This window comes from Aphelocoma coerulescens, chromosome 3, assembly GCF_041296385.1.
Source record: "Aphelocoma coerulescens isolate FSJ_1873_10779 chromosome 3, UR_Acoe_1.0, whole genome shotgun sequence".
Lineage (NCBI taxonomy): Eukaryota > Metazoa > Chordata > Aves > Passeriformes > Corvidae > Aphelocoma > Aphelocoma coerulescens.
Genome location: NC_091016.1, coordinates 16423052 through 16446181, shown reverse-complemented (window position 1 = coordinate 16446181; position 23130 = coordinate 16423052). Strand labels below are relative to the sequence as shown.

At 43.3% G+C, this 23130-nt stretch overlaps 1 protein-coding gene across 6 annotated transcripts in view; it reads right to left on the bottom strand.

Moving 5' to 3' along the window:
- TTBK1 (tau tubulin kinase 1) overlaps window positions 1-23130 on the bottom strand; it is a 91590-nt gene that overhangs the window by 27379 nt on the left and 41081 nt on the right. For all 6 annotated transcript variants that reach the window (XM_069009191.1, XM_069009188.1, XM_069009190.1 and 3 more), the window contains 6 exons: window positions 21581-21673; window positions 20773-20898; window positions 14944-15098; window positions 14006-14225; window positions 10499-10674; window positions 9280-9838 (listed from right to left, as the gene is read on the bottom strand). In XM_069009191.1, coding sequence (XP_068865292.1) covers window positions 9280-9838; window positions 10499-10674; window positions 14006-14225; window positions 14944-15098; window positions 20773-20898; window positions 21581-21673 — 1329 coding nt within the window. The remainder of the gene's footprint in view (window positions 1-9279; window positions 9839-10498; window positions 10675-14005; window positions 14226-14943; window positions 15099-20772; window positions 20899-21580; window positions 21674-23130) is intronic.

Genomic DNA, 23130 nt, shown 5'->3' with positions numbered 1-23130 from the left:
ATGACTGTGGGAAGAGGCTGGTCATATCTGTGCCGAATCCTCTCAAGGAGGGCATGTTGGCCCCTCCATCTCCAGCCCTGCACCTCCCAGGATGCTCTGTCAGCCTGTCAGACCATGTCCTGCAGCATGCAGACATGCTGAGCCAGGTCCTAGGAACTTCAGGAAGCACCACCCACCCTGTCTGGGGCTGCACTATCTGGTCTTGCTTATGGGAGGGTGAATCTAATATTAAGGGAGCCTCAGGTAGGGCAGATGTACCTACAGAAAGCACTGCTTGGCAGGAATTGTTCATTGTAAGCCCACTGGAAACACCCTACCTATGCAGTGAGACCTCCATGTCACAACCTCCTTCCAACACCCAAACGTACCCCAACCCATTTTCACATCTGTCTGAGCTTTCTACATGTTTTATTGCCTGTATCCTATGCTTGTATATTTTCTGCACAATGTTTTACTTTGGACTTGCACTTCCCTAGAGCCCTGAGCACCATCTATGACCCCTTCTTCCTTAACATCCATACTGCCTCTTCTCCCAGAAGAACAGACCAAAGGCTCATGGCAATAGAAGACAGTTACTATATTCACTTAACTACAGAAAGTCTTCATACAGTCTGGTGTTTTACCCTGCAACTCTACTGAGAAGGGCAATATATTTCTGCAAACACAGGAAATAAGTCATACTTATGACAAATTAACTTTGATCTCCCTTTTCATTTGAGATTCACAGTTTTAGGGAAGGTTTTCATGGGCTCTGTATACCAGGAGCTGAGGCCACTTTATTTCTCAAATGAGATCTGTTATCACAGGCATTTCCAAGCAAGGCCAAGAAGCAGGACTGCTCTGCCACTGAAAAGCTGCAGGTGCCTAAAATTTCTGGAATTTAAAAACAGCATAGTATACAGCTGGATCAGTAAGAAAATCTTTGCTATCCAACTCGACAGTCAGTGCCTCTGGGGACAGGTAGGAAAATTTGGAGCAGCTTAGGAGTAGAGAGCAGACAGTCTCACTGTCATGTAACAGAGGCACAGCCAGAGAGACAGAAATGTGTGGTCACTGTATGGAAACCAAATTGCAACAAAAGCAAGGGGATTTCCAAAGCCAAAGCAACAAAGAGATACATGATTGTAACTCCACAAGAGGGACAAACCTGAGGTCCTGCCTCAGGTGAGCTTTGAGTGGGAGTCTGCCTATATCTAGATGAAGTTAATCTGCCTACAGATTTGGCCCAGTGTAAGATACCAACAGAGATGCTTGAACCGCTCTGCTGAGGAAGGTAACGCTTGCTGATACCTCCACAGTCTCTCCATTCCAGTCATAACTTGACAATGTTTGCTGCTCGATTGCATGTGTTCAGTGAGGCAGCCCTGCACTTCCTACCCCGAGGCCGCAGGACACGCGAGCGAGTTTTTCAGATGAGCCCTGGCATCCACCTCTTTCACACACCACACGTTCACCATCTGCGTTCTCATCTTCGGCCTTGCTGCCGCCCCTCGCTCAGGCTGCTGGGAGGTTTAGAAAGGCAGATGTTTTCAGTCTCTGTGGGGTCTGGTTGCAGGGGCTTTGGAAGTTACAGTACCTTAGGCCAGTGTTGTCTGGGATTCAATATTGCATTAAGTGGTGACACATTGTGGGTGGGTGGGATCTATTATTGCATTATGGAGGCTGCTGCTTCCCTGAACAGGCTATGTTTTGTGTGTGAAGCGGGCCCACACCTGCTGGAGCTGGGACCTGGAAATGCGGAGGACGGAAGGCATGAGTCTGTGGTTTCCTGCCGTGAGGGGCATGTGCCTGCGGTGGGGCATGCGCACGGGGCTGCTCTCCGCCGAACGGCTGCGCTGTATGAAAGTGCCACCAACGTGAGGGTAGTGTTCTGTCTCCAGGGTTGAGGAGGAGAAAACGGAGGACGCCAGTCTTCTCAGGGGGCTGTACCTCGGGAGGGAGTGCTGAGAAGGCCTGTCCTCCTCCAACTGAAAAAGACCAAGAAGAGTGGAGGAAAAGGTGTCAGGCAAAGACTTGACTCGCCCCTGGTTTGTGATGCGCATGCTGCGGACATCTTCGCTGGCGGATGAAAAATGCTTTTGCTCTACACAGGGCCTTACTTACTGCTCTATGGATATCAGTTCCCAGGGATGCTATGGGCACCATGGAATCCTGTCATTACAAGGGGCCTGCCATGCTCTCCCCAGCCAGAGTGACACCAGCAGTGCCAGGCTCTGCTACTTTGTCCCCTCCTCTGGCTCTTCAGGCCACATGCCTCACCTCTCTGTTCCACTGGCAGTGCTCATCTTGGCATGTCACTAGGCTATTCATGTATCTTGCACATAGGTAACAGTTAAACTCTGAACACATTTGGAAACCACATGGATGATAAAAGGTGAAACACCTAGCCCTAAAATGATTATGTGTATTTAAATGTGAGGGGTTCTCAGGGGCTCTTTCAACAAGTCTTATTAAAACTCACTCCAGGGATTTGAAAAAGCAAGTTTGGGGGCTGTTAGTAGACTTTTCTCACACTTACACCGCTGGCCTCCTGATACATTTTGATTGAGTGCCTGTAGGGGGAGTATTAACGCTTCCAGTTTTGGCAAGCAGTGGACAGACAGCAGCTGGAAAGGCAGGCAGAGTATAATTCTCCTTTCAGGGAGAAATTCAAAACACAGGGCCATGGGAGGACATAAGGAGAAGATGCACTCTTAGGTCCCTTTTCTGCTTCTGTAATCCTGGGATAGCCAGGAGGGGGAGGAAGTACACACACCGAGGACAGTTTGTGTTGGGATGAGATCACAGTCCCTATCTTCCCTTTATGCTCTGAATGGAAGAGAGAGGCATTACAGGAATGACTTCAGATCCTTCACCCTGAAAGTGCTAAGCCCTTCCTTCCCCTTCTACCTCTTTTATGAAACTAGCACTTTCACAAGGGTCAGCAGTCTCAATCTCCAGAACCGGACCTTTTTCCTGGAATCACTTTTTTCCTTTCAAATGCATTCCTTTCCTTGTGCTGCATTTCTTTTCAGGAAGTCTCTGCAGGTGAAATGTGGAAAGGCGATACTGGGGTTTTTTTAAGCCAAAACTGCTCTCCTTACCTTACTGGAGATGTTGCCCTTGCACTAGAGAAAGAGCTGAATGTCATCCAGTGTCATCTCTTTCCTGTCACCTTCAATATCTTTGCAGTGCTTTGAGGCAGATATCTTATCTTCAGAAGCGCCTGAGAGCTACTCAGTTCGTGGTTGGCATTAAATGTGAAAAGCAATTATTCACAGTCCTAAATGTACTGCATGTCACTGCATAGATCAGAGTCTCAGATAATAATAATGTAATGCTGTCATACAGAGTACTTGAGAGAGACAAATAAAATCTAGACAGCAGCTCTAATTTCTCATAAAGACAACCATCTCTTCTTTGTGTAGAAATTCAGCCTTGGGTGTGCTATTTCCAAGCTGCACAGCTAAGCATTACTGGAATCTTTATTCCTAATTTTTGCTCCATGTTTGGGTTCAGCATATTGTATGATTTCCAAGGTATAGATCATCCCAATATGGTAAAGACTTCTCAGATCTCAAAGGATCACTCCAGCTACCCAGAGAGACCTTCTCTACAGCACAGGACCAAGGACCTTGCCCAGGCCATGAAGAAGCCATTACAACACCCCATCAGTAAGTGCACTTTGGTATTGCTGCCTCCAGGATGACGCTGAGCTTACAGATGTGCCACCTTTTTTCACTGATGCTCTAATGCTTAAATTATTCTGTCAGTGCTAAAGGTGCTGCCCTCCTTCATCCCTTTGCAGCAATCAGGCTGGACCACCTACCATCAGGCCTATTCTGCTCTGTTTGGAAAGGATCAGTAGGACACCTCGTATGTTAAGCCCCAGGAGAATGTGATGTAGATAGAACTCAATGTATTTTACAGATCTAAAATGTAATTAGGAATGTCTACTGAACTTAAGGTTTTGACTGCCATTACCTGATATATATATATATATATATATATATATAAAGAGCATATGTGAACATTACTTCTACTATCACCCTTTTGTGAACCCTTTATTCCTAACACATAGATGGACAGGGACACTGAATCCAAAGAGTGTAAGAGGCCAACCCTACGTTCATCCTTCTCCATCAGCTGACAAGCTCCTCTTCTCATGTGGAGTGAAGACAGAGGAGCTGACAGTCAAAGAATCACATCATCTACAACAGGCATCAAACGCAGCTCAATGGGAATTAAACTGTGAGGAGCAGTGAGTCTTCCCCTCCTCTGCCAATGCCCATTTCTCAACATGAGAAATGGTCCCTCAGGTCCCCTCAGAGCAGCCCACAGACGATGCTGTAAAAAGGAAAGGAAACCAAGACACAAAGCACCTTTTCCCCTGCTGTCCTCTCAGGCTCAAGACATGGACAATTTTAAGCAAGTCCACTCATGGCATTCTCCTGGCTGTCAGAGAAAAGAGGCTGAAGATAGCATTTAGCAAGATGATTTTGAAGAGTGATTCTAACTACACAGCTGAATTGGTGAGGAAAAACATACTAGTGCCTCTTCACATTGGGACCTTTTCTAACAGATGAACTCTTGGCTCTGGGAGATAAGACTGTAAGAGACAGCCTAAGCAAAATGCTCTCTGAACCCTGCAGAATATATTCAAGGATAGGTAAAGCAGAGTTAATATCATCTCCCACTTTCATTCTTCACTTCTCTTGTGGTTTTTAGATGTGACATTATTTGGACAGGCATGTTTCAGGCAGGCAAATCCCCAAACATTTTGCACAATGCCAACTGCACTAGCAGCAGGGGAGATTGAGAGTCAAGAAATACCTATGAGCACAGACCTATAGTCAGAAATAATTTCTAAAACTCACACATGTATAAACACTTGTAATTCTTGTCAGTGCAGAAGGCAGCAGTAAGTTGCCATCTCTGCCAATTATCAGGGAATTTATTCAGCATTCTTAAGAACTTGACAGATTTTTAAATTATATTGCAAGGTATGGATTTAAATTATTTCCAGCAGTAACAGCAACCCTGTGTCAGCATTAATATGTAAACAGAAGTGCAGGTTCAATCTTTTATTCCAGTCATTCTTTATCTATTTCTATAGCTTTATCTGCACAGCAGTGCATAAAAAAAAAGCTGAATCTTATTAGGACATCCCTGAAATGCATACATTAAAGTAAACCCTTAGAGCTCTGTTAAACAGATGTACTGAGTGGTGCACATAGAGAATGGCTTGAACAGGACATAGTTTCTGTTCTCCCTTTATACCAGGTCTTCCCATGAGATCTGTGCTCCACTGCAGCCATTTTCTTGTCATCTGAAACTGGGAGATACCTAATATGTGAGAATATTTGGGTCAGAAACTCCCCCAGGCTATTCAGAACCTCCTCTGTACTTGACTTTCCTCACAGCAGCATCTGATCATTCTGTGCTCTCTCTTACACCCACAGAGTTTTAGCGAGGACAGCACCATCTCTCGCATTTGAGCTACAATATTTGTCTTCTAAAAGACTGACATTAGAAGAAACATCTGAGTTCTAAATGAGGATAACTCAGGGAACAAAAGGCTGGTCAGCCTGGAAAGGACATGGAGCAAATCCTCCTGGAAAGGACATGAGCAAATCCTCAGCAAATTTCCTGTTTGGAAATCACATTTCCAAACATGTGATGAAGGGGAAATCATGTCTGATGAACCCGAGAGCTTCCTGTGCTGAGAGGACTGGGTGGGAGGTTGTTGATCTTCACTTTACCAAGGTTTCTGACACTGTTTCCCATAACATCTTTATAGACAAAACAATGAAATATGGGCTAGATAAGTAGATAGTGAATTGGACTGAAAACTGGGTAGTCTTCTGGTCATAAAGTATCATGCTTAGAGAAAAAAAGTCCAGTCATTAATGGTGTAGCAAGGGGCTGATAATGCAGCCACTACTATTTAACAACTTAATCAGTGATCTGCATGATGGGACAGAGTGTACCTTCAGCAGATTCACAGATGACACAATACTGGGAGGAGTGGCTGACACACCAGAGGGTTGTGCCAACATTCAGAGGTGGCTGGATAGGCTGGTGAGATGGGAAAAAAGGAATTTCACTAAGTTCAGTAAGGGGAAGTGTAAAGTCCTGCACGTGGGGAGGAACAGAACACGCTGGGGACCACCTGTTTTAGTGGCAGTTTGACAGAGAAGTACCCGGAGCTCCTGGTGGACTCTAAGCTGAACAGAAGCCAGTAAGGTGCTTTTGCGGCAAAAAGGGCCAACAGCTCCTCAGGATGCATCAGGAGTGCAGCCAGCAGGCTGAGGGAGATGGTCCTTCCCCTCTGCTCAGCACTGGTGAGCCACCCCTGGAGTGCTGTGTTCCAGTTGTGAGCTGCCCAGTACAAGAGACACATGGACACGCTGGAGATAGTCCAGCAAAGGGTCACAAAAATGATGAAGGGACTGGAAGACCTTCCATTTGAGGAAAGGCTGAGAGAGCTGGGACTGTTTAGTCTGGAGAAGGCTCAGGGGGATTCTTATCAACATTTATAAATACCTGATGGGAAGATGGATCCAGACTCTTCTTAGTGATGTCCAGTGAAAGTAAAAGAAGAAATGGACAGGAATTGAAATACAAGAAATTCCATTTAAACACAATAAGAAGTTTTTTACCATAACAGTGACTGAACACTGGAACAGGCTGCCCAGAGTGGTTGTGGAGTCTCCATCCTCAGAGATATTTTGATTGGACACTGTCCTGAGCAACCTGCTGTAGGTGATCCATCTTGGAGCAGAGGGTAGAACTAGATGATCTCTACAGGTCCCTTCCAACCTCAGCCATGCTGTGATTCTATGACAATCCAGAACTCACTGTCTTTCTGCCAGTTACAAGTGATGGCTCATAGACTGGAGCCAGATTGGAGAAACAGAAGGAAGCATTAGAGCAGGGATTCCTCACTTGCTTTCAGTGAGTTCTCTACTGACACCAAGGGATGATCACCAGTTTTTGGGACACCAGAATGAGGTCACAAATGGGTACAACAAAGCCTATGACTTCAGTCATGGTAGCTCAGCATTTAGTGAAATTTTTACCTATCTTATAGGCTCAGTTCATATTTAAAGATAAGGAAGATTTACTCACCTACAAACACACACACATACACAACTTAATCACAGTTTTAATCAAACCCAGAGAAGCACAAGCATGAGCTACAGGAAACATCTGCCATTGCTAATGAGGCCTTCAGTATTTTCACTAGTTAAGTCCTTGGTCAACTTCTTACTAGTGTTGCAGCCATCTGTCCCTCCATATTTGCTGTACCTAAGGAAAACAGGTTTCTACTTTCCTTTAGGCACCAAGTCCCTTTGAGAGTTAACAGCTGGTTTTGTGACAGAAAATGGAAAAATATGAGTATCACTGCACAGCTGCAGTGGCAACTGAAGGATCCAGACATCAAAGAAAGAACAACTAAATCCCAGTCAGCCAAGGAAGTCCAGTGTTGCTCTGTACGTACAAAGGTAGGCCATGGAGTTAATAGAGGGCATTTTAGAACACAGGAACAAAAAAAATGCAGTTTGCTGGAGAACAAAGGCTGCCTAAAATATTAGCAATAATCACCCCCAATCCCATTTATCTTTTTTGCCTGCTTTTTAAGTATCACTGTGCAGTGATAGCAAGTCTTTGTGCTATCCAACCCCCCCCAGTCATTTCACTCAGTAGTGCATGTACTCTGGCCAAAAAGGCCTTTCCAGCCTTCTTTAGCTGCACTAAATATGTCAGTGAAGTGTCCATGCTGCTGTTTACAGCTGGTTTTTATCAGCTGGCTCTTACCATGTTCATCGCCTCTTGCAGATCTTGCACTGACCAATCCCAAAAGTGTACAGACACACAAAATTCAGACATAGACCCTTCCAACTCTGCCAATCTTGCCTTATGCAATTTCTAGGTATCTGGGGCGTTCAACAAATTGGCTTTATACAGCAAACACCTCCACCTCGGAACCTTGCAACTGGAATGCAGTCTCTAAGAGAAGCATGTGCTGCCTCTGTTCCATACTCAGCAGGACAGTCCCACTTGTGCCTGCTGCCAGCATTTCTATCCTTCCTGTAAATGCTGCAACCTCATACAACTTGGCAAGGAACACCTTGCCTGGTGATTTGCAAAGATTTGCTTTGATTCCTTTTACATAGATTCTTGTCTCATTCATGGTTTTCTTCTTGTACCTCTCAGGGATCCACAGAAGAGAAGAATCTGGGCAAGACCTGAACAGAAGGATGTTCTTTTAATGTGCTCCAGTCCTGTGAACACTTCCTTGGAGAATAAGCTCAAGAGGGAAGCGGAAACAGAATTACCATCTTCCAGACAGGAACAAGCAGACTGCACAAATGTCTGTCATAGGAGGGTATCACTGTGTACATGACCCGAAACTTGCCTGCTCTTTGCTGTACTTATGGATCCCATGTGCATGAGAGATCTTCATCAACATATAAATACAAAAAACTCTTAGGGGAACAATTTGATTGTCTCTTGCACTGAACACTCTGGGACAAGCTTCTTCTGAGAAATGAAGATTAGATATGACAGGAACTCTGAGGCTGGTGTATCATATTTTTCCAGGCAATCTAATAAATCACCTCCCACTAAGAACTGAACTGCTTTATAGCATCAGAGGACGACAGGAAAAAAGCAAAACTGAAAGAAAAAAAACCCTCTACAACTATATGGAAAAAACATGATAGGTAAAGAACATTTCTGTGAGTAAATACATGGTAACAGCAATGCCTCTCATTGAAGTAAGGTTGATGAGATGTATGTACTGGCTACTCTGAGCTTTTTATTAGGTATTTAGAAAAAAGATTAATTTCAGGGAGTTATTTTATGACTTGCATTGCTGTGGGCCTGTGCAGTGCTGACGTGTGATAAGATGGCATTCTCTTGCCATACACTGCTGTTGCTGCTGAGAAGCTATGTGGAGAAGATTTGCTAACAACACCTCCATACAACTAAGCAGTTATTAACAAAATTCTGTGGGAGAGCATAAGAGGAGTGACTAGAGATACCCAGAATCACAGCTGTGCTCTCCTCTTGTCCCTGTACCAAAATGGCCAAAAGATCTTCGTAACAGTGTGTCCTTAGAAGGACATCACTGGCTATTGGGAACACTTCTGAAGTGTTCACAATACTTGCCAGCACTGTCAGAAGAGTTTTACAATAGCATCCATGCTTGGAATCAAAGACTTCTCCAGCACAGCTGAGGTTTCCTAATATGATGCTATGCTAGGCAACAAGGTACAGACCCAGGGATCTTACCTGTCTCTGAGGACCAGTAGGTTCAGATTCTCGTCTCCTTTGTCGGAGAGCTGGTGCTGAATGTAAGGGGGAATGGGCTGGACTTCCTGTCTGCTGTTCATGTCTACTGTCAGACACTGTTTGAGAAGGTCCTTCATGTCTATGGGAACTGTCCTCCTCGGTCACAGGCAGCATACCCCGACTTCGCCCATCATGAGTCTTCGGCCTGACTGCAGCATCTGCCCCCAGGCGCCTTCTCTCTTCCCCATCTTCAATAGGCCTTAGTTCCTCAGGCTCCTCATCCGTGGTTCCAGAGGTGCTTGGCTCAGCACCGGGGTGGAAGTCCTTCAGCTCTGTCTCCTTATCAATGATAACCCACTCCTTGCTGTCAAAGTCCTCCTCCTCTGCGAGCGGCACCGAGCGGAAAGCGTTGCTGAGGGCTTCGTGTTCCACGGACGCGGACACGTCCATCCTGCCGCTCGCCTGCCGGTCAGCCTGGCCAGTATCGATGGACAGCATCTGGGCTGGCTGCGAGGAGCACACGAGCCGTGATGGAGAGCCAGGGATATCCATTCGAGACCTAGAGACACAACAAGAAGCCATTAGAAACACATCAGGTTTGTGGTTAAAGACAGGGATCATAAGAGAAAGCCTGTATAGTCCTTCTCACCCATTTCTTGGTACACTTCAGAAAGATAGGCTTAAACAAAAATATTTCTTTAGAACCTACAATGGCACGAAGAACTGCTTCAGTATGATAGCCAATTCAGCATCTCTTTCCTTTGTAGACAGGATGATAGCCATTTTCCCCCAACAACACCTTTCCCCTTTGTTAGGCTCTACTGGGTTGTGAAAAAAAAAAACAACCCCAAACCATGTTCTCATCAATGTTTCTCATTTAGCCTGCATCTGCTGCTTGCTTTGCTTCTCTGCCTATCTCAGAGGCCAGCAGGTTGCTGCAAAAGCCAGAGCGTCTGCTGCCTAGATTTTAGGACAACTGCAGTGTGTTTTCAACAAGGATCATCCAGAAGCCTTGCAGACTCTTCTGGGGAAAGACTTCCATGTGTGAGACATCAAAATTTTTGACGACAAAAAGGGCAAGTAGAGGAGGAGGTGAACCAAAGGTCAATCTAGATAAAGTTGTGAGCATTGGCTCCTCATCTACTGATTAGGTTGGTCTCAATTGTCAATCCTCAAGACTCTGCTAAAAGCGGCAGGAGGCTACAGAGGGTGAACAAACCTTCTTTCATGTGGATCTGCTTTCCCATCCGCCGTGGAAAGCCGTTCTGACTCGGGGCTGTTGACGCGGCGGTAGCGGAGGGAGCGCACTTGTGTGGTCGGGGACTCCGGAGGCACTCGGACAGGGGAACTGGGACACACCCCGTTTCTCTGCTCCTCTTCCACCATGCACTGAGTCTGGAGGGGGTAAACACAAAGAACTTCAAAGTTTGGCCAAAGACATTGATTTCCATCCTTCACTGTTGCCCTGGACTTTCTCCTAGGATACACTTTCAGTTGCATTTTCACAATCTACACAAGCAATGTCTGGAGGGACGCAGGGTCCCTCTGCCCTGGAAATCAGCTGGTATTAAAATAAGGTATGGATTTAAAATCAATTCAAATAGTTAAGCATCTTTACAAGGTGGCCTATGCATTTCAATTACCCTGAGCATTGATCCAAAGTAGTTCTCATTGGTTAACCTACTGCGTACACAAACCCTTACTGCCTATCCAAGATGTATGAGAGCCTTGTTTGTCAACATTCATTTAGCAGAGTCCATGCATTACATTGCAATGTACAAACTTTTGCATCTGATACGAGTAAGGCATCTCCTAATAACCAGAGTGGTTTGGTTTGTTTGTTTGTTTGTGTAAGCCTTGGTCCTTTAAACAAAGTCTTCCATGACATCCACTCAACCACATCATCTGTAAGAACTTTCCACAGACATGCAGGGAGCTGAACATGCTCATGGACACTCTATCTGTACGTATTTCCTCTTTATATGACCTTATTAAATTTGATTTTTTTTTAATTTAGCAGCAGAAAAAGGAGCAAAAGTAGGTGACCAACACAGCTGTCCTCTGCCTTCCACAGTGCTGATTCTCCTTGGAAGAGAGGGGCAAATGCACAGAAGCAGAATGGTCCAAGGGCTACAGCAGCAGCACAAGATTTGCATTCAACACTGCAGTGTTGCCTGCCATGCAGCATCAGCTGCAACACGCTGCCTCTGTGTGGGGACATGTATGGAGAGTGCTTACCCTTCCCTGCTGCATGCCCTACATTCCCTTGTCCTCTATTAATGACATGGTCTGAACAGAAGCAGCATCTCAGTAAAATGCTGCTGAGGCAGACAGCTGCCTTTGTGCATGCAATGTAGACATGGCAAGTCAGTCAGTGCCCATAAATTAGCAGACCTAAACTACCCAAGCCGGAGTTGGAATGCATAACTAAAGAGCTTTGCAGCTAGGAAGAGTGGAGGAGAACTTCCAAGAATTAGAGGAAAAGCAGAACAGATGATAATGATTTAATCTGTAATCCAGTCATGGCGAGGAGAAGGTCTGTGATAAGGGAAGGTCAAAAGTGTTTGTGAATGGAGCAAAGTGCTGATGTAACTGTTGGGTAGAATCAACTTGGTAAGATTCAAGAGCAGAGAACTGGGGGATGGTGAGGGAGAAGAGTGACAGCAAGCCCTGTCCTTAACACAGAAATGGGAGAAGTGGGACAGAAGGAGGTCTGAATTGTGTACACAGAGAAGTAAGGATCATCTTAGAGAGTTATTAGAGAGAAAAAACATGGCAAGATCCACTCATCCCCTAAATACAAAGAAAAAGACAGGGAGAGCCAGTTAATTCTAGTGCTACGAGACCAGAAGATGAAAGATGTGATGCTGTGGATAGCAGAAGGGTGTTTAAACACACCAGTGCCCTTGTGGTTCTGAAAGACACAACAGATGCCTCAGATTACAAGCAGAGGTAAAGATGTGCCCTCACGTATCAAATCTGAAGCATCCTTTTTTTCTCCACGTGGTGACCATTACTTAAATAAAAACCAATCCTCTCTCAGAGAACAGTCAGACTAAAGATAATAACTCTAGCAAAGCAAAAGGACAGGCAAGAGACAAACTAAAGATAACAAGCCTCAGGGAGAGAAAGGACTTCCTCTTTGGAGAGCTTGCCGCCCTGGGCTTTGCTGCACAGCCTGCTGTGTAGCTACAGAACCTGTCAGAGCTGAAGTGCTGCCATGCTGAGTAACTCCCTAAGCTCCTTTGGCAGCAACCTGACAACAAATAGCACAGTGCCTGGCAGGACTTGCGAATGAGTTACCTAAGACATGACACACAACTAGCACGCACAAAGGACTTTCCTGTGCTAAGTCTGACTGAAGAGCATCAAGGCACCTGGTGGTAGAAATGCAAAGAACAACACACAGAAGTTACGAGGATTTTTCTGTAATACTCTTTTTTTTAATGTATGCTGTGTGAACAGAACTGTCCTTCTCTATCAGGCTTTTCTTATTTCATATACCTTTAAATGAAAACTTCTGGGAATTGCAGAGTGACCAGTGAGAGATGAAGAAGTAATTTGAACTTGGTTCATAATTTCTCAGCATTGGGTAATGTCCCTGCTAATGCTCCATACCGATAACACATTGATCTGAATTATTTGCATTGGAGAATTTTAAGTAAATTAGATTAGATTATTTCTTGTCCATGCATAATGTTTTCTAATAAGACTAAGGCTAGTGAAGATACCTCTATTGCTGAAATAAGGACTAACTTTGTACCAGTAGAGACTGAAGAGAATTCTGCCCCAGAAGACTGACAGATTTAACATGCCAATCTACAAATGTCCATTAAAGACAGGTTTGTGACGTCAATCTGATATGCCCTGACAACACTTTAAGTCTGACGAATGTTTCTCTGCTAACAGATTCTGTATGTATCTGACAACCTACCACTAATTTACTTGCAAAATGTAAATTAACCTGATTAATAAACTAACTGACAGATTCTTATACTTGACATTTATTATGGAATTAACCTTCACTGGGGACGCCTCCAAGAAATTAGGTAACATTTACAAGAAAGCACTGAGAAACACCTCAGAGATTATGAGGAAAATCAACTGAAGTATACATTTTATGTAAGCTAAAAAAGTTTAATATGATCTTGGAATGCAGAAATATGACAATATTAAGTAATGGTTTCTCTCACTCTTCACAGGGCTGAAACCATTGTTAGATGCTTATCATAGATTGTCCTATCCTTAGAAAGGAAAGTTAAAAAAAAGGAAGAAAAAAATGAGTGATGATTCAAAGTACAGAAAAATATGGCTTATAAAGACATCTCTGATTACATTTATTTACCCTAGAGGCTGGGATACAAGAAAATTTTGGTTCATAATTTCCAAGCCTGGGACAGTTCTGATATTGTATCAGCTATGCAAGGACTAGAATTTCCTTGTTTGAAGTATCTAAATCCTAGATAATGATATGATTGTAAAAAAGATTCACTTCAGCATTACTGGCCCCCAAAACGTCACTTGCATAAAGATCTAAATTAATCCCAATGGCTTTTACTCTGTGAAAAAATTGTTTGTAATTTCCCCTTTCCACAGGAAAATTCTTCAATGTTTTTTGGGCTTACTACATAGGATGGTACATCAGTGGATCCGAGTGCCTTCTAGCAGCCTACGAAACCATTGCCCTACATCCAACAGTCACAGGAGACAAGGAAATGTTCTTTACTTTGCTGATGCTGATCCTGAGTTTGTTGCGATTCACATCTGTCTCTTCCCAAACTTCACCCTCATTGAAAGCCGTGTTTGGAGCCTGACCAAGACCTTCCACTGGCCGACCTGACAGGATGGGAGGAGCATTCTCTTGATCACTCAAATGTTCACCCTGTAGGACATCCTCAGTGTTCTCACGGAGCAGGTCCCCGGGTACTGGAGTGACATTAACCACCCTGTGGAAGAGACAAGAAGAAAGGTAAAATTATCAGTATATAAAGAAGGAAGCCTATCACACTGCCCCACAGGAATTCCTTAGCAGCTTTTGGGGTATTAGCAAGTTGAAAAACAGGCATTCCAGCTTTATCCCAGATACGACATCCTGAATCAGAACAGGAGGATTCCATGTAACAAAAGCTACAAAGACAGTGGGATGGATCAGTGAAAGCATCTTGGGACCCTTGATACACAGGCTGCAAGCTTCTTCTCAAGTGCCCATCATACAACATTGAGCTGTGAAGAAACCTCCCCTTTTGCATGAGCAAATGAGGCTTACCAGGCCTTACAGCTTTTATATTCTATAACATTACTGGAGATTATAGGTAACCCCTAACGTCAGGCCCCCAACAGCACCAAGACAGAGCAGTCGACCAGGCCTTATCAAGCCTTTTTATCATCTCCACCTCTGAGCATCAATCAATGTACCTCTGCAGCAGCACATGAAACACACTGTAAACAGGCTGAGGAGCTGTGCTGGAGGTGTGAGCAGTGCATGCACTCAGCTGTACTCAGCTCACTATCCACCACTAAAAACATATACCAACATATAAAAGTCAGATGAACTGGTGGCTGCCATGCAGCTCCAACTTCCCAGAATGATAATAGTCTTGGAACCTTTGAAAAAAGATCTGAGCTTGTTGTCTATTGTCTGACTGCTGTAACTGCAACACTCACCCAAACATGGCTGCTGTTTGCCTGGTGTTCTGCTGTGGTGGAGTTGAGGTGCTAGTGGACAACAAGATATCTGTACCAGCCTTCTCCCAGTCAAAGGCTTCATTTTCAGTGATGCCCCTTTCTTTCATGCTGTTCTCGAAAACGGACATGATAAGCTGGAAAAGATATACAAGAACAATTTCTGGTAAGTAGCTGAGAGTGGCTCTCACCAAAAATATAAAGTACGTGCACAAGGACCAAGTGCATCTTATAATCTCCAGTTTGCCTATGAAAGGTACTAAGAAATGAAAGCAAAACTTATAAAATTGCAACAGTTGTTTCTCAGGTTGGTTTTGGCTTCATAATTGAAATTTCTCCAAACCTACAAAAGAAATGCATGCAACATTTTGACACTGATTCGATGAAATCTTGCAGTTAGCTTGTTACTGCAGCACTAAACCTGTAACTTCAGCTTTCCTCTAGATTAGACATACGCAGAACCGTACATTTCACATGCCGAGTTCAAGGGCTGCCAGAAGACATAAACAGAACAGGAAAAAGGCAGTCCTAGGATGCAGACTCATTGCAGTGCCCAGCCCAAATATGGCTTAGTCAGGAGTCCTGCGTTGTGCTTAATGTGCACAATGTGGCCTGACACACTTGGCTGCCTAAGAAAATAAAACTCTAAAAAGGATGATACAATTTTCTTTATAAGATGGCAGGTACAAATACTCATGCTGATGTGCTTTATGCTTGTTGCTTTTCTAAGAACTGATATCCTCTAGGAGCAAATGAAACTACTGTCAGTAGTTCTCCATGCCCCCATGCATCACCAGAGAAATGTGATGTTCTGCAGTCAAAGGGAAACTGGATGCTGTAGGCCACCAGAGCTGTGAGGTCTATTTCTAATAAAATTATTCAGCTAAATAATGCAGAACGGAGAGGATTCAGCCCGTCAGTTCTCCTCTATAGGAAGGGACAATGTGGTGGCAAATACATTTGGCTTATGGTATAGCATCAGCACTAAGTTATGAATAAAATTTACCATGAACAAACATTCTATTTGTATTTATATTCCAGTTCTGTTTATCAGCATGATCAGAAGGACAGGAGAGCCTGCCATTACCTTCCAACAAACTGCAGTAAAATGCCTATTTGCTGCTTTCAGGTGAGCCATCTTTTTCCTTCTTTTTGTGACCCAGAACCCTAGAATCAGGTGCTCTCCTCCTGTGGTAACACTACATTTGATTAACAGAATTCCCAGAGTTGGCTGTTAGTCAGACCAAGGCACAGGAAATTCTTAGGATTGTATTTGTTTTCTGACTGCTACTTTGGCAATGATTACTGTCGAGTATCTTTTAGAAATTAATATCCCCACATCCTCAAAGATGCCTTGCAAGAACCCCACACATTTGCACACAGATGCCTTTATAAAAGCCATACTGACTTCTGTTCATTAGATCATCCTCACCCATCTGTCCACTAATCCACTAGCTGTGTCTTATCACAGCTTTTGATTCTTTGTGATGGACATGTCAGTGTCAGGGAGTGGTATCTTCTGAAGCTATTTAAAAATTGTTACTGCTTCTGCCACCTTCCAATCCTTTGACACTGAAAGAGTCTGAAGTAAGAAACCACATGATAAAATTAGAAGTTCAGCTGTCTTATTCTTAGCATTCTTTCAAGGACCCACTCAGGCAAAACAACTTTTGTTACTTTCTGCTATAACTTATTCTGTAACTCTTGCACTTGACTTTGCAGGCCATTAGGGATTTTACAGCCCTTTACTGTACTCCCTGTAGGGTCTTTTTTCACAGGCTGAAGGATACTGGTGTCCTCATCTGCCATTATTCTCAAACTATTTAATGGACTTATTGAGTCTTCTCAGCTTTCTCTGAAACCTTTATAATTCTGATGAAAGGTCAAAGCTTTACAAGGAGAGAAGTGGAGTGGAAAACTGCACAGAACAGTCCCTGCAATAACCACTGCTCCTGGAAAGCCATGCAAAGAATCACTGGATCCTGTCTAGGAATCCTCTGCCTGCAGACCCAACATTAGGGATCAGAAGAGTTTCCACAGTCTCTGCAAGCCTTCCATACTGAGTTTCCTTCTGCTCTGCTGAGTATCAAAACTCACCAACTCTCTGAGTATCAAAATCACTAGTGGGATAAAAAAGGGGCCCAAGATGTTTCTCTATTAAAGATGTTAATGTCCATGAGGACATAAAGCTGAATTGCACATTATGTAGTAGCATGACATGTTTTGGGCTGATGGCCCAGAGAACGAGAGAGAAGCAGCCAATGGGGCACAAATTACCCACTAAGCTGTCACAATACATCTTGTCCAATGCCTTCTCTTGGCCAAGGCTCAGGAAAGGAATCACAATCAATCCTGAAATATCACATATAAAAGGTACCAAAACAGCTACGGATTGTCCAGGCGCTAAAGCCTTGAATTCTTTGGGGCTTATCCCAGAAGATGGAATCTTTCAGCAGAAATTTTGGGCATAGCAAGTTGCTCTTGCTCAAGTTTCTAATCTGCACTGTAATCTACAACACAGTATTTAAGAATAAATACTAGGCACACCTCTTCAGTGGCAGGAGTCCCCTTTTGATAAAGGAATGATCCTGATTTGTGTTTGTAAGTCCTAGAAGAATTTCTACGGAGAAAACACTAAGATTATGATGGAAGATATCCAGTAGCTTGCTGTCCTGTTTTCAACAGGAAGAGAGCTCATTTTATTCCCAATAGCTGGTGCAGTGCTGTGTTTTGCCTTCAGGATGAGAACAGTGTTGATAACACGCTGATGTTTGGGCTGTTGCTCAGTTGTGCCTACCCTCATTCAAGGACTTTTCAGTGTCCCCTGCTCTGCTGGTGAGGAGCTGCACCAGAAGCTGGGAGGGAGCACAGCTGGTACAGCTGACCCAAACTGGCCAAAGGGATATTCCATACCACAGAGTGTCATGCCCAGTATATAAACTGGGGAAAAGTTGGCTGGAAGGGACCATTTTCTCCGTGGAGACTGGCTGGGCATCAGGTAATTGTATTTTGTATCACTTTCTTTTCTTGGGTTTTATTTTTATCTCTTTAAAGTTACAATTATGATTATTATATTCCAATTGTTTCAAATATTAAGTCACCTTTTATCTGAACCTGTGAGGTCTTTTTGTTTTTTGGTTTGGTTTTTTTTTGTTTGTTTGGGGTTTTTTTGGTAGTTTGTTTTTTTTTTTCCTGATTCTCCTCCCCATCCCACTGTGCAAGGGGTACAGTGAGTGAGCAGCTGCCTGGTACACAGTTGCCAGCTGGAAATAAATCACAACACTTGGTCAACATGAGAGAACTCAAACCAGCACTCGTTGTTCACAGAGAGTCTTTCCCAACTGCTCTGACAACATCTGGTATTGATTGAATCTAAAGGAAGAGATCCATATAGGAAACTTACCTCCCCACACTTAGGATGTGTACAAGACAGCCATTCTCTCATATAACAACAACAGCTGATGTGATCATCTTTCCTCGAGTGAAATGCAATTCACAATGCCCTTAGCTGAGAGAATAGGATGGGTTCCCAGGCAAAGGCACTCAAATTTCTATAATCTTCCAGGAGCAAAGATCATTATTACTTTTTGGATATTCATTGCAAAAAGTATGATCTCTGAGGAGAGAAGCCAGCCACCTCCACAAGCACATCTGAAAGTATTCCTCTACCAGCTGTACTGTATGCAAGTGTAGTACAAAATATTTTCTACTACATCTTATCTGCACTTTTCCAGGGAAGAGGCATGTCTCTTGCTGTCAAATGAGTCAGAAAACCCCAAAATGCTGCTCTAACGCCCACATCCTCCTGCTGTGAAAGTGATAAAAGTTTGATCCTAACCATGAACCAACACTGACAACAATCCATTAAAGAGACAGAGCTGATGTCTGAGGCCACGAGCCCAAGAAGTGCAAAACCACAGGGTATGACATCCATCATCTGACAGCTCAAGTCTATTTTCTTCTACCATCATTTTCCTCTCCTCTGCTTAGGCAAAACTTGTGCCATCTATCCATCAGAAAGTAGTGATCTCTGGTCACACTTAGCTTCCAGTTACAGCCTGGTATCTCTCTCTTGTGACATCATCTCAGGGGCCCAGAATTGTGATAAAATTTCCACTCAGCATGACATGTGCTTAGGAGAATCTAAAACTTCAAATTCAATTCTGATTTTTAAATAAACTGTGACTTTATACATTAGTAAACACACTTTCCCAATTTCCTTTATTTCCCTGTGGGTCTGATACTGGTGACAATTTCAAATGGCCTCTGGTATAGTTTTTAATCTTTCAGAGTAATACATCCAGATAAATCAACATGAAGACATCTCTGGAGCTGAGATGCCTGGAGAAGTTGCTGTCTGGAATCGGTCTGCAAGTCAAGCCAGAAGAATCAGTGTTAGGTGGCAAGCTGCAGATGCCAGACTTTTGTGGGGAGTTCCCTTTTGGAGGCTTCTTGCCCAAGCTGCACCTGCAAGAAACTGAAGGCAAAAAGGCAATTCACAGCTTCAGTCAAATGCCCTACTGTGAAAAAGCTGTTTGTGATTTGTACTGCCTGAATTCTGTCTGGAAACATCTTCCATTTCAATCTCAAGGATGGCTTTCAGTACCATTAGGACACAATTATTTTAAACTGGAACAGTATATAGGAGCACGTAGGTTCAAAATGAGCTTTGGAAATCTCTAATCCAGCCATCTGCTCAAACCAGAGCTAATTAAAAGGCAGATCATATCTGTCATGCAGCCAATCCCTGGAAATCCCCAAGGATGGAAATTCCACAGCTTTTCTAAGTACCCATTTCGTATATAAGAACCCACACTCTGAATTGTTCCCCCCCCTTAGATTTAGTAATGATTTCCCTTACTGCCTCTATTCTCCCCACAGCTGTCCTTGAGGCAGTGAAAGACAGCAATCAGATCCCCTCTTACTTCTCTGTTCTAGAACAAACAAATCCAGCTCCCTCTGCATCTCATCAGTCCACCTCCATCCCTCTATAGCTCTCCCTCTTAGTGCCAAATGTTATTTTTCCACTGCACTATCCAGAAAGTATTTGCCTTTTATTTTCCTTTTAATTTTTTAAAAATCTGTGGTTGCTATGCTACAACATGAACATGGCTAAACCACAAAGGCACTGTTAGAGATTGTTGGAACACCCTCCCACCACTTTCCCACTCATTTGATGCACTATCAACAGGAGCAAGCACTCAGATAAGACTGCAGAGATCTGCTTATAAAATGTTGTTTCCACCCCTCTGTCTTTAATGTACAGGGAAAACCACTGATTAAAAAAAAAAAGCAATAGAGAATCAAGTTGCTTCAGTTCTGTTGTGTTAGCCTGAGTTACTCACATATAGGCTGATAGCAAACACTGAATGGGAGGAAAATCCCTATATTAGACAAGTATTAAAGAAAGAGATAATAATGGCCCAGGCCTACATGAGTCTGCAAGAAATCAAAGGGGTTGGTGTGCAATGGTGAGTTGTCGGTATAGGGTCTTAGACCTCGGCACGCTGGGCTAAAATTCTGTCACATTTGGAGTATCTCAAAGTTTTTGTGTCTTAATGAAAGCCAAAAGTACTTTGTTGTTTGGGAAGAGCTATCTGGTGCAGAGCACAGGATTATTTTGGACAGGGTGGTGGAAGGAGATGAAGAAACTTTTGAGGTTTTGAAGAATTGTACAGTCCAGCCTCTTTCTCCTGGTCCTAGGAAAAGTATTCCTCAGCCAGATATAAACACATTCATGGAAACGTTTAAAAATCTAAATGCTAATCTAGAGTGCCATGCGTCACACTGGTAACAAAGAAAGGCTCCCACCTGATAGTCTGGCTTGGTGAAGTAGTCTAGGCTTGCAATGTGATCCAGGAAAAGATGGAACTCTGAAGGCATGTGTTTTAGCAGCATTCGGTGTTCATACTTTTCTTTTATCATGCCAACCTGCTCCTGGAAAACAAACAAACAAACAAAAAAATATCTCAGAGCCAAGAATCTCTTCCATAGCTTTACATTTTTAAACATTTATCATTCCTGGAACACAGACTCTTTCTAGACCCAGCACAATGTCTACACACTTCTCCTGTCTGCTGTCCGAAGCACAAGGAGGTTGAGCACTGCAGGCAGAGGTCAAAGGGGAATCTTGAGTCAGAAGCTTTCTGCAGAGGTGACCTACTTCTTTCCAGGGATTTTATTCTTTAGCACAAAGTATTTCCAAGACAACATGAACACTTAGCTTTATTCTGTTTAACTTCCTAATTTCAAATCCCATTTGGCTTGTTTGGCACAGCAAGGCATTATCCTGCTGTCTTTCTAAAGGCTCTTTTTATTCGTCAAAAGGACAGCTTTCCACTTGTACTGTTTGCTTTGCACGAACAAAGTAAAAACCACTTGTTCAAATATGACTAACAATGTGCATAAAAAAAAGTCTAATTACTCCAAATAAGAGAAGCCCACCCTGTGTATCAGAACACACAAAAGTAGCTTAGCATCTTGCAGGAAGATCTGATGAAAAGGAGACTCTGGCTTTACTCCAGAAAAAAAGCCGCACTGAACTGCAGGAGGAATAATAAAGAGTCATAATAATTAAAACATAGCACCCTCTCTTAAGCACAGACACCAGGTTTCCTACCTTATCTTTGATCTTCCTCCATGGAAGCTGACCAACGGCAAACTCCACCAACATATAAAAGAGGGACCACAGATCATCGTGTCTACCCATCTCCTGGAGAAGAGAGAGACCAAGACTGAGGAGCAAAGTTCCACACTGCTCAGGGATCCAGGGGTACTCTCCAGATGAGCTACCTCATTTTAAAGGGCAGGAAGAGAAGTCATACTTCCCATTCAATGATTAAAGAAGTCAAATTAAAGGCTAAAGATGCATATTTATTAATGGGAAGCAGAGTAACCTAGATTAAGAAAAATCCCCAAACTGTATGTAGAACACATTTTTTATTAATATCTTTAAGCCTAAATAGCATTTGTACTCTTTTGCAAAAGACTCACCATCATGCACCACAACAATTTACAGATTTATAACATTTCCACATACAACTCTCCTCCTGGGCTAGTGAATGGGAAATTGAAAAACGGGGATAAAGGCTGAAATTGTCAAAGCACACGAATTCATTTTTGGTGCTCAACTTCCAATGGTTAGGATATGATTTCTCAAAATAGCCTGCATTATACAGCAATTTTTGTGTCTAAATATATATTCAGCTGATGCCAGCTACAGCTGGGCCTACTCAGCTCTTGCAAAAATTATACCTCAGGTTTCTTTGTGTCTCCCAAGAAACAGAAAGAATTCATGATGGCGTTCAGCTGCCCTCCCCACATCACACTTTCCACCTTTTGTAGACAATAATTTCCTCCTATCCTAAAAAAACCTGACATTTCTCCATGTAGGTAATCCTACAATCTCATTCCAAGCAAGGCCAGAAACCTGGAGGTAATGCAGGAGGGCTCATAGTTTCCATCTGCCAGGCACTTAGCAGCAGAAACACAGAACTTAGAACCACAGAAGATGCTGAGTTGGAAGGGATCCATCAGGATCATTGACTCCAACTCCTGGCCCTGTGTAGGACACCCCAAGAATCATACCCTGTGCCTGAGAGTATTGTCCAAAGTTACTGTTTACTGTCTGCAAAGGAACACTACTGAAATAGGACAGAGGAGTGTTCTGAAAAGAATGTTAGATGAGCCTTCTAGAAGCATTTATAATGAAACAGGCCAGACACCATGTAAATCATGGCTCTTTTCAGGAAAAATAAACCTAGCTTTCACTAGGTGGCTCTTTACCTGATGGCATGATGGTAATATTAAAAATTACAGATGAAGAATGGATTTGGGGACCTGGCACTTGGTAATTCCTGGCCAAGTTCTGCTAGAAACTATCAGCAAGCAGCCTGGCAGTTAGCCAGATTTCCCCTTCAGTGTGGTTTACTTTTGCCCTTGAAAAGTGTCTGGTAATGTAATAATTACAATTTTAAAGTCTGCCCACTAGAGAGGACCCAATAACTGAAGCATAATTTTGATTTTACAGTCAACAGCCTTAACTACCTAATGGAAATCTTCTGATATACTTAACTTCTGTAGATAACAAACCAGAACTCACACCTCTTGTTCCTTTGCTCCTGAAAACAGATTTCTGAGGGGGAATTATCTTACTCATAACTCCTTATA